Source organism: Eurypyga helias, unplaced genomic scaffold, assembly GCF_000690775.1.
Source record: "Eurypyga helias isolate BGI_N326 unplaced genomic scaffold, ASM69077v1 scaffold10409, whole genome shotgun sequence".
In the NCBI taxonomy this organism is placed as follows: Eukaryota; Metazoa; Chordata; class Aves; order Eurypygiformes; family Eurypygidae; genus Eurypyga; species Eurypyga helias.
In genome coordinates this window covers 198-11,895 of record NW_010273930.1, presented here as the reverse complement: position 1 = coordinate 11,895, position 11,698 = coordinate 198, and the positions used below count along the sequence as shown (strand labels likewise).

At 38.9% G+C, this 11,698-nt stretch overlaps 1 protein-coding gene across 1 annotated transcript in view; it reads left to right on the top strand.

Annotated features, from left to right (window-relative positions):
* The window catches only part of LOC104515609 (E3 ubiquitin-protein ligase RNF170-like), a gene marked incomplete at its 3' end in the record, with an annotated part of 11,735 nt that extends 280 nt beyond the window's left edge, over positions 1 to 11,455 (top strand). Inside the window, exons 2-5 of the mRNA XM_010159651.1 lie at positions 6,759 to 6,834; positions 8,417 to 8,525; positions 9,609 to 9,682; positions 11,351 to 11,455. Coding sequence (XP_010157953.1) covers positions 6,759 to 6,834; positions 8,417 to 8,525; positions 9,609 to 9,682; positions 11,351 to 11,455 — 364 coding nt within the window. The remainder of the gene's footprint in view (positions 1 to 6,758; positions 6,835 to 8,416; positions 8,526 to 9,608; positions 9,683 to 11,350) is intronic.
* Positions 11,456 to 11,698: the final 243 nt, after the last annotated feature.

Below are 11,698 nucleotides of genomic sequence, written 5' to 3'. Positions count from 1 at the left end.
CGTCAAGTTTTCAGCAATGTGTCTTGTAGCAAAGGTAGCCAACCACATCCTGGGATATTTTTGGAAGAGCACTGCCAGCAGGCCAAGGGAAGTACTCAGCTCTGGTGAGATCATATCTGAAGTGTCATGTCCTGGGCTCCCCAGTATGAGAGAGAGCTGAGCATATAAGCAAGCTCAGCAAAGGGCAATTAAGATGATCAACAGACTGAAGCATCTGTCATATGAGGTGAGACTCTGTTTAGATTCATGAAGAGAAGGCTCAGTGGGATCTTATCAATCCTGCATATAAATACCTGATGGCTCCTTCTTCTTTATAACCTCACATAATCTTCTCAGTGGTGTCTAGTGAGCAGACAAGAGGCAGTAGACACAAACTGAAAGACAATGCTTCCACCTGAACATTAATTAGTAAATAAACAAACAAATAAATAAATGCCCCCTGCTGCTTTTTTCTTGTTGTTAAAACTGTGAGAGCAACTGAATATTGCAACATGGAGCCCAGGGGGGCTGCGGAGTCTCCATCCTTCCACATACTCAAAATCTGATTGGACACAATTGTGAAGCAACTTGCTGTACCAGACTCTGCTCTGAGCAGGTGAGTTACATTAAACACTCCAAAGGTGCCTTCCAACCTCAACTATTCTACTATTCTTCAATGCAAACCAGAAGAATTTAATAGAAAGTTGCTCATATCTATTCTGTACCTGTCCATTTTTTTTTAACAATTAAATAGAACACATTTTATTCTGCATTTATGCTCAAAACAGTATCCTCTTCCTGTTACAAGGAATAAAGCATATCTTTTTGAAAAACAATAGATCTGTGGGAACTGGCATGCTCAATTTGGACTGCTGACTTCGGCAAATGCTGCTTAAGTTTCTAATGAATGATAGCTGTGTTTCCGTGAAAATGGGTAATTCTGCATATAGTTACATTTCAGATGCACATCTATAGTCCCAGAAACTTTCTAGATTACACTGAATGTTGAATTATGCATTGTATCATACCTGAGATGATTTGTTCAGAAGAGCAAAAAACATTATCTGGTGTAACACCTATTATTCCTTCACTTACTTTCAAAAACGTAGAATATTTGCAAACAACTACACTGAAAGCTTCATCAGTCTATCACAGAAGTTTTATTGCATGGAACTAATTCTAACATTACTGACATACTGACTGTACTTTCAAATGATGAGGGCCAACACCTTACCTTATACTGGTTCCAACATTTATAAAAAGTTTGATTTTATTAAAATTAAGTTTAGTTTTAATCAAACTCACTTTCCAGTAAACTCACACTTCAATAAATACCTCCCTAAAAATTTTGTTTCAATTAAGAGAGTTACCTGAAACTATAGAGAAAAAAAACATATTAGTCATATTCCAGATTTAAGTACTAAGCATATGAAAAACCTCATCCTTATGGAATATCAGTCAAGTTTGAACTAAAATATACTCAAATGCTAAATATACTTAAATTAAATAATAAAAATGTGTGTGTTTAATAAAATAAACGATTTCTTACATTTTTTGAAGAACCTGGGCCATCACAACCCCACTCGTTAAATCTTCCACGGTCTGGCATGGTGCCTCAACATTAAATGTCTGGATCTGTGGAACAAAGGCAAGGGTTATCTTCTTTTACTTCAATGTCAGTGGATTTTCAGAAGTAAAAAATAATGCTACCAAATAAAAAATAGAACAGCATAAATTCCACACAGTGTACATGTTAGGAATTAAGAAGTTTCACATTCAATAGTGATCAAGGAAATGAACTACTGACAGGGCTTAGCATCTTTGTTTTCACAAATTTGTAAACTTTGCTACAAACAACAGCAGTATATTCTCCAAAAGGCAAATTTTCCACAGCATTTTCTAATTTGGAATGCCACTGGGCCTTCTCTTCTCCCAAAGTACTTCAGGAGTATATATTCAAGTACACTCCCTCAACAAGCCTAAGCAAGAAAGTCAGTTTTTGGAAGTAACACTGATCACACAAGAACTCTCACAGGTTCCCCACAACCCAAAGATCAAACTAGTTCCTACTGTCAGATGGAAGAGGAGAGCAAAATGCTGCTACATCCTAACAGGTCTACACACTGCTAGTGTTCTGAATATTTCAGGGTGTTTTATTAACACTGTGACAGACCGTAAAATCCATATAATGGCACACCTCTGGTGTTCAGGTGGAAGCCAAGACTCAAAAATGCTGCTGTTCTGAAGAGGAATAGCAAGGACCATAGGACTGAGCTGTTCGATGACACAATTACTTATGACTAAAGATGATTTAGCTTGTAACACATTCCCCTCCAAGGCTGCACACTGAACACACTTACTGAGACCAATCCAAGGTTAATTCTCTGAGGATGCTGTGTAATCTAGATTACACAGAGCAACAATAATCTCTTCACAAAAATCCACTCACCAATACATACAATTTCTCTATGGCTTCTATTTATCAACATCATTTTCATGCATACAGACTACCTGAAACCCTCACTCTACTGTATGAGCAAATGCACAAATACACAAGGCAAAAGCTCTTTTCTCCTATCCTCCTTTGGTGTGTAAGAGCTTTTCCACTTCAGCAGTCATCTTAACCGGCCTAAGTTATTTGATCACTTACTTTAAATTAACATTTTTCAAGTATGTGTATGAGTTCTGTGAAAATAATTTTGAAGACATGTTGTTTGGAGGGAATCTGCCTAATGCTCTTTCATATTATCCTCCTCCTACAGGAAGCCTGGCCTTTTTGGTGGGAAGTACTATTCATATGTACAAGGGAGAGAGAAAGCCTACAAGACAGCTTGCAAATTCAGGCTATATAGATGTTAGACATATCAACCATTTTTTTCTGTATGTTATGAACATGCTTTAGTGGCATTTGAAATACTAATGCTGGTCCAAACCATTTCCTAATAAATGTCATAGAATCATAAAATCATAGAATGGTTTGGGTTGGAAGGGACCTTAAAGATCATCTAGTTCCAACCCCCCCTGCCATGGGCAGGGATATCCTCCACTAGACCAGGTTGCTCAAAGCCACATCCAGCCTGGCCTTGAAGACATCCAGGGATGGGGCATCCACAACATCTCTGGCAACCTGGTCCAGTGCCTCACCACCCTCTCTGTGAAGAACTTCTTCCTGATATCTAATCTAAACCTCCCTGCTTTCAATATAAACCAGAACTTCCAGATATCTAATGTAAATCCACCCTCTTTCTATTTAAACCTGTTACCCCTTGTCCTGTCACTACAGGCCCTTGCAAAAAGTCTCCCCACAGCTTCCTTGTAGGCCCCTTCAGGTACTGGAAGGCTGCAATAAGGTCTCCCCAGAGCCTTCTCTTCCCCAGGCTGAACAAGCCCAATTCTCGCAGCCTTTCATCATCGGAGAGGTTTTCCAGCCCTCTGATCATCTTCGTGGCCCTCCTCTGGATTCGCTCCAACTGGTCTGTATCCTTCTGATATCCTTTAGATACATATCTTACAATAAAAGACAACTCATATAACAGTAGGAAATTTTTCAGGTCCATTTTTGAGGAGAAGGCTCTCAAAGAATCAAGAGCACAATATCCAGATTCTCATAATTCCTTTGGAATGGCACACAATCACTCTACCAACACCATTTAACACTGATGTGGAGAACAAGCACCTATTTATTTCTTTATTTCATTTACTAAGTATTCATCCAGAACCCTGATTCACACAGCCATGAACATGAGCTGTCAATTTTTACATAAACCATAAATAAGGAGTAGCAAGTGACTGTTTCAATCCAAAGGAGCCTATCACTGGGGGCTAAACAATTGCTGCAGGAAATCAGAACCTTAGAAAATCTGAGCTACAGTTCCAGATTACATATATGACTAGTGAGGATTTGTCAGCTACTAAGGATAGGAGGTAGAAATGTATTTAATGAAAAATACTCTTGATACAAAGGTCAGAGAACTGGACAAACAGTTTTCAAAGACAGTAGCTGAAGACAGGATAAAAGCTGTAATTGAGAATCTAGAATCCCATGAAGCTGGTGGGAAAAAACCAGCCACACTACCACACCCCAAAACAAACAAACAAAAACAAAAAACCACACACAACCTCCTTCCCCTCCAAGACAAAAACGGTTTAACAGCACATTTCCCTTCTCAACATCAGTAGTTAATGAAATACCTGCTCTTTGCACAATGATTACATACATAGCTTGGGTTTTATTGCTGATGCAGTTGCATACTAGACCTTTTATGATTCTTTCGTAATAATACCCAAAATCTTTATTAGACGTTCTTAGCAAATAAACGCTGTGCCTGGTTACCTTATACGCAAACACAACAAAAGGTAACACCCAGTATGCAACTAGTTATTCATCAGAGCAAAGTACTCCCCAAACTACAAATGAACCTTTAGAATTATTCACCCTTTGTTTCCCTATATTTTTGGAACAGCCTATGTAAACTTAAAACTGGCTGTCATGTAGAGCCTAGAACAATACTGTGTCATCAAAGAAACAAATTGCACAGATAACATAGGGAGAAGTGGGTAAAAAGAGTAAGAACAACGTAGGAACCAGCCTCACCAGGTTGGATGTGAATCAGTACTCAAGCCATTAGCAGGAACACGCAACAAGACTTGAAAGAGTAAACCGGCAGAGAAGATTGAGGAGGGTTGAGTATTTCTGTTCTCATACATTCACCCAATATCACCTATCAGATCCATGCGGATCCCACTAAAAAAAAAAATTCACTCAGCTTCCTGGGGGAAACCTGACCATTATTTTTTTCAGGATCGTGAGCTAATTATGCGATACAGAAAGTTGTTCTTCCTCAGATGCCAAATTCTTGTATTGAGCCAGATCTACCATAATGAGAACTGGATTCCTATCTTAGAACAAAATCCTGTGCTTCTGGACAACTTTAAGGATTCTTCACCTATTTTTCTCCTCTCACTTAGCAGTACTGCCATCTTCTGATAGCCATTCATTACATAAACTGTTTTTTTATGCTTTCCATGACAGCAGCAGACTGCATGAAACAAAATCCAGACCCTCTAACAAGCAACAGTTTTATTCCAGGATTTGAATTTTGAGATGTTTTCACTGATTTTTATTAAAGTCTCAATACTCTGTAATCCAGCCATAAGGATAGGCACTCAATTAGCCAAACAATAAGATTTCAAGGTCTTTCATTACTGGCCAAGGTGGGGATTGTTTCAGGGAGAAGTTGAATGTTATTTTAATTAATTTTCTTCTCATTTTATATATACACTGTGTTCAGCCCGAAGTATCTTAACAGGTCAAAGCTGACAGACCGCAATCACAGTATTTCATTCACAGTTTAAGTTTCCCAAAGACTAAACACTTCCCTTCCAGAAACACAGTGCAGAAAGTAGAAGAGATGCCTTGATTAAAGTTTACTTACTAAAGGACTGTGAATCGACTGTGCCAGTGCAGCAATAACTGGTTTATACCGTCATATCTCGACACTGTCACTAAATTGCTGCTAATGGAAGCGTTCAAGTACGACACGTTATTAAGATACAATGAACAGAGTCCTAAGGCTGAATGGTGTTTGGTTTAACTATTTCAGAAATATCCATGAGAAGACAAGATGATCTACCAACTCCAGGGAAAAAAATTAATGTATTCCTGTTTCAGTTGAAAGCCAGATAAGCCAGCTGAAGAAAAGGAATACTACACAGCATTTGTGATGAAGATAAAATGAAAATATGGTATGTAATAGAAAGGGCTAACACAGCACCATAAACTGACAGCTCTTTACAAGCTTTTATCTGCTTAATCATGTTTTATTTGAAAGTAGTATTCACTACCGAAGCTTTCTCTTCTCAAAATACAAGCTATTAGTAAGTAGAAAACTGCCAAACTTTACCCAATACACCCACATTTATAGGATACATACATTCACATTCCAGTAAGCACCAATGAACTTTAGTAACCCAGGAAAGTGCAAGAAGCATAAGAAGAGTAAGCTTCCATCTTCACCACTGTGACTCACAGAAGCCTACATGATGATGCAACCCATAGAACTGGGATGCATGAAGTTTCACCAAAAGAGGAAAACAGAACTGTCCTTTAAAAGTAGGAGTTGAATACAAACAGCAGAACAGTGCTCAAAGTACAAAAGAGCAAAGTTGTTTTTATCTTGAAAAAGACTGCTACACTACTAGAAAAATTAATACCATCAGGCAAATGTGCCCAAACTGATCCACACTAAGATAATGGACAGGCAGCAAGGCACAGCTTCTGTTTGACAGCATAAGGCAAAAGAAAGTCCATTAACCTCCTGGCTAGCAGTGAGCCAGAAAAACTTTGCATACTATACTCCAAATTTGTACATATTTCTAATATTACTTAAACAAAACAAAAGGTGAACATAGATGACAGCTATCCTCTTGCAAAACACAGAAAAAGGAGAGTAACTATTTAAAGCCCACAAGTCCACCCTCTTGCAGCTGTATGTCTTTGAATTATAAATTGTGACAAAATACAGCCAGATTTGTCCCATCAACTTTTACATCTATGAGATTGTTACATGTCAAATGTGACTGAAATCTAGTTTATCCAACAAATTAAAGGCACCCTAACCCTACATTGTTGTGTATCAGAGACTCCCTGCTTCGTCCCAGATGACTTACCAAACCCATGATTATGAATCTGCAAGTTCAGATCTTTCTCTCTCATTTTTCTATTCAAGAACCTTGCTTGTATTTCCTTGTATTGTTATTGCTTGTATTTCCTTTCGCAGAAATGAACATCAGAACATACACCCAGAAAATCAAGAGCTAGTGCGAGCTCTTCGTCAGCAGCTTCAAACTGAGCAGGTGCTGTGCTAAGTGCTGGTGTCATTTGACTGGTTTGGGGTAGCGTAGACTTCTCTGAGGTTCTGGTAGAAGCTAGTCTTAGAAGTTATGGATCTTACTATACAGAGGCATCCTTTGAATTTATCAAAATTTGTGACAACATAGGCTTGCTTTTTTTTTTTTTAATCATTAAATAATTGGTTGGTTGTTTTCAAACAAGTTTTTGCCACAAGGTGGAGTATGTTAGGTTATGTTGTGTGCTTCCTGCAGTGTTCCTGGGAACGTAGTGGTAAAGGAAAGCAAATCTGCAGTGCAGCTTGCTGCCACAGGACAGAGGTTAGATGTTTAGACTGATAAATCATGTGTAGCAGAACAATGGCACAGCAACAAGAGCCGGGCAACAATGTTTTCCAGAGAGAAACATTTTACCAAAGTCTTTAGTGACTGGACAAGGGACAATGGTTTTAAACTGAAAGTGGTTAGGTTTAGATGGGACATAAGGAAGAAAGTTTTTATGATGGGGGTGGTGAGGCACTGGAACAGGCTCTCCAGAGAACTGTAGATGCCCCATCCCTGGAGTGTTCGAGGTCAGATTGACGGGACTTTGCATAACTTGATCTAGTGACATGTCCCTACCTATGTCAGTGGAATTAAACTGCATGATCATTAAAGGTCCTTTCAGCCCAAACCATTCTATAGTTCCATGATTGTTTCCAGTTCTGGCATGTAGAGGATGGGAGAGTTTTGACCAAGTTAGTGGAAATTGCTGAGTCCCAGTCCTGGATTGAAAAGCAATACTATTGGACAGTAGTGGCGAAACTCTTTCAGCATAATACTTCTTGAAATAATGACAGATTTTTAACTATAGTGCATATTTATGTGGAAGACAAGCGTGGTAAAGTGGGGAGAAGAACTATTTCATGGCAGTTTAATTTAGCATCATTTTGCATTTGACTGACTTCTAGTAAATGAATACTGGATTATTTTTATTTTTGAAATACTAAGATTTTTAAAATATTTATTAATAACTAATAATTCTGTTTATTATTTTTAATTATTAAAAAATGTCCTGATTTCAGCTGGGATAGGGTTAATTTTTCTCCTAGTAGCTGATAGAGTGCTGTGTTATGGATTTGTCCTGAGAATTATGAGATAAAAGTGACGTTCTGCTTGTTGCTAAGTGGTGCTTATACTATGCCAAGGACTTTTCAGCTTCGCATGGTCTGCCAGCAAGGAGGGGCACAAGAAGCTGGGAGGGACTATAGCCAGGACAGCTGAACCAAACCAGCCAAGGGGACATTCCATACCATGTGACATAATCACAGAATCACAGAATGGTCAGGGTTGGAAGGGACCTCTGGAGATCATCTAGTCCAACTCCTCTGCAAGGCAGGTTCATCTAGAGCAGATTGCAGAGGAACACATCCAGGCAGGTTTTGAATATCTCCAGAGAAGGAGACTCCATGCTCAGTATATAAACTAAGGGGAGTTGATGGGGGCTGTGTGGTGCTTGGTTACCAACTGGAGTTAAACCATGACAACTCAGTAGACTTACATAAAAATAGTATCTCTAACACTTTGCATTTCTCTTCTGTTACTGCAGGACGCTTCTGCTGGTGATAGACATCGCTTCTACACCGATATGTCCTGTCCAATCTGTTTGCAACAGGCTACATTTCCTATAGAAACAAACTGTGGACATCTCTTCTGTGGTAAGCAAGAAAAACCCCAAGCCCCAGAGATAAAACCAGAACACAAACGGAAAGGTAAAACCGGAACAGAAGTACTAACATTTAGCACTGGCACAGTCACTCCAGTGCAAGGCTTTTTTTAATTTTAACTGTTTATCTTCCAGTTTGCATGAGCCATAATTTTTATATCCATAGTTGAGAAAATAAACTTATGAATAAACAGTCACTTTGAGAGTGTGATGTCTGGGTTTCTTTATGCTATCCAGACTGAAACTGTGGTTAATTTTAAAATGTGAGCGACAGAGAGTGTAACTTATTTCCAGTTAGTGAAAAGCCAAAAAGGCCAAAAAACACTTGGAAACGTACCATTTTAAAAAAATGGCTTAGAAAGAGTAAAAAATCCTGCTTGCTATTATCTTTATCTCAAGGTGGGTTGTTTGTGGCTTTTTCCTTGGTAGTCCTGAAGAATTAAGATGAAGCTCACAATACTTAATGTGTTTTCTGAGGCCCAGCTATTCAAATTTACTCATAAATGCCCCATGTAGCATTTTGCTTTCTCTCTTTCAGGTACCCAGTAAGATTCTTTCACTGCATTCATCTAGTTCTATGGAGTATACAGTGCATACCAGGCCTCGTTGTTTAAAAGAAAAAAATTTGCAAATTTGGAAAACACTTCAAGTACTAAGATTTTCATATATTCCTTCACCTGCTGACACACTAATTAAAAAAAACTGTCAGGTGTTCAGGATAAATTTTACATCTCCTGACATTTTTGAGACTTGTAAATTTTAAACTGGTAAAATCTTTAATTATTCACTTATTCAGTCAACGATTGAGAGCTTTTCTGTCTTTCCATGAAATAATACCTTAAAGTCATTGAGGTAGTTGGATCTATGCAGGATTTTTCTCCTTAATAGCACTGAATTGGAACACATTGGTTCTTGGTATCTTCAGTGAGAGCCGTATACAAAATTACAGCAGAAAAGATAGATTCAACCTAACTGCTTGAACACTTCTGTTGTCTTCCTTGGTGTGTAACGTATTATGTCATGCAAAGGCTGTTTCAGCTCAGAGGTTTAAACGTCTGTGACTTTCCTTCCCCAGGTTTCTGCATTATTGTCTACTGGAGGTATGGCTCATGGCTCGGTGCCATCCGTTGTCCCATCTGCAGACAAACGGTAATACCTTAAGTAATAGTGGACTTGACAGTTTGGCTACCTATCTGGTGTGGCATACCAAAAAAGCACTTAGATGTAAACTGCAGTAGTGAGATTGACAGTAGTCGTCTGCGGAGCTGAAAAAACGTGCATGTGAGAGACGTGGATGGTGGACATCAAGGGGTTTTTAATCTTTGCCGAACACCTCAAAACATACAATTTGTTCCTGCAACTCAGGTTTACGTGAACAGTGCTGATAGCTCAGCTATTCTTCTGTAAAGGAGTATGTGAAAACAGAAGTTCGGGGTCTTACATAACTTCTTTAGCACAACTTGTACCTGAAAGGCCTGGCTCTTGTGGAAGACTGCCAGTAGGCAGAACTACTGGTTTCTGAGAGAAGTACCCTCTCCCTTCCTCCTCTCCCTGCAGAAAAACCTATCCATGTCAATTTCTATTTTGTCCCTATTTTTAGCTTGTATGTATTATTAATCTGAGCTTTGTGTAGAGCAAGCATTAACTTACTTCCTACGCAACTTACTTACACTGTCAGTTTGAAGTATGTCCCTGCAACTCATTAACTCTTAGGATCTCTGAGTCTTAGACTGTATGATGTAACAAAAGTACATCTTTGTTTTAACACTGCTCTACCTACAGAGGTAGTGACTTCTGATGAATTATGTAACATGCTTCACGCCTTTGCCCTTACATCATGGCTTGCTTTGATTGTGTGTATCAGCAAGACAAGTGGCTGTAGGAAGACAGAGGAAGGAAAGAAAAATAGGTATGGCTAGATGAAGAGTAAATAGGTGTAGTGTAGCCAGTGATGAGAGAGACAGAAAATAAGAGTGAGGAAGATGAAAAAGGAAAACAAGCGATTTTTTTTAGCATCTCTCCTTACATTAATATTCTTCTACCTTCCTCTGAGTAACAGGTAAACTGGGTGGCACCGCTTGCCTGGTTATGCCTTCGTCCTCACCCTGCAAAGTAAGAAAACTGAGGTCTGATTCATAAATGGGGAATGGAAGTGTGTACGCAGTGAACGACACGAGTTGTGCAGAACTTTTACGGCAGGGCTGGGAGTTGAATGTAGATCAGGTCCCGCTGTCATTTGCTAAATGTCACTGCTGCACAGATAAAAGGTATCTATTTAGTGGCCAAGTGACACTGTGCTAATTGAACGTGCTATGCATTTTCTCTTTCTTGCGATAACCTGCATTTTACACCAGAATACTGCTACCAGGTACAAGTCTTGAATTTTCAGAAACTCCAACACAGAAAGGTTACGGAAGATGTATGTGAATGTGACCTTCCACATTTTTCTGTGTTTGCATGGAAGTTATCCCAAGAACACAGCAGAATTCACTGTGCTTACAAAAGAGCTGAAAGTTAGTATCTTCTTATGTTAACTTGTTAGTCTGTATTATTCTCCTTGATCTTGGTATAAACATCCATATGAAAAAGTAGGAGTTTTGCTGCTTGTTTGCTGAAACGCAACACCACTCTAGAGCTCAAATAAGAATGGCCTCGTTGGTTGCTTTATTTGATTTTCAGTTTAAGAAACAAAACTAGATGAATTTGGTAAATTACCTTCATTGTCCAAATAATCTGTCCCACTTCTGAAACAAACCATCTAGGTGTTCAGAAAAATGCTCGTTTTTAACAATCTTTAAATATCCCTGCTGTGCCTAGGTAACCCTGTTTTTACCACTTTTTGGTGAAGATCAGCAGGGTGCAACCCAGGTATTTCAAGATGTTAATGATTACAATCGGAGGTTCTCGGGACAGCCCAGATCCGTAAGTTTGGGGTAAATTTGGGTGGACATCAGTGATTTTAGGGGGGATTAACAGCATTCTTTGTTATCTCGTTTTCCCCTCCTCCTCCCTCCCTGCCGCAGGATATGAATTTTCTCTTCATGATGCATAGGGACGATGCAAGTTTTCCTTAGGAAATTCATGTTTATATAGTTAAGGCAAACCCACAACCTTGAAAATATTTAGCTCTGTGTCTGGTCCCAGTAACCTGTCTGAGGTCATTCC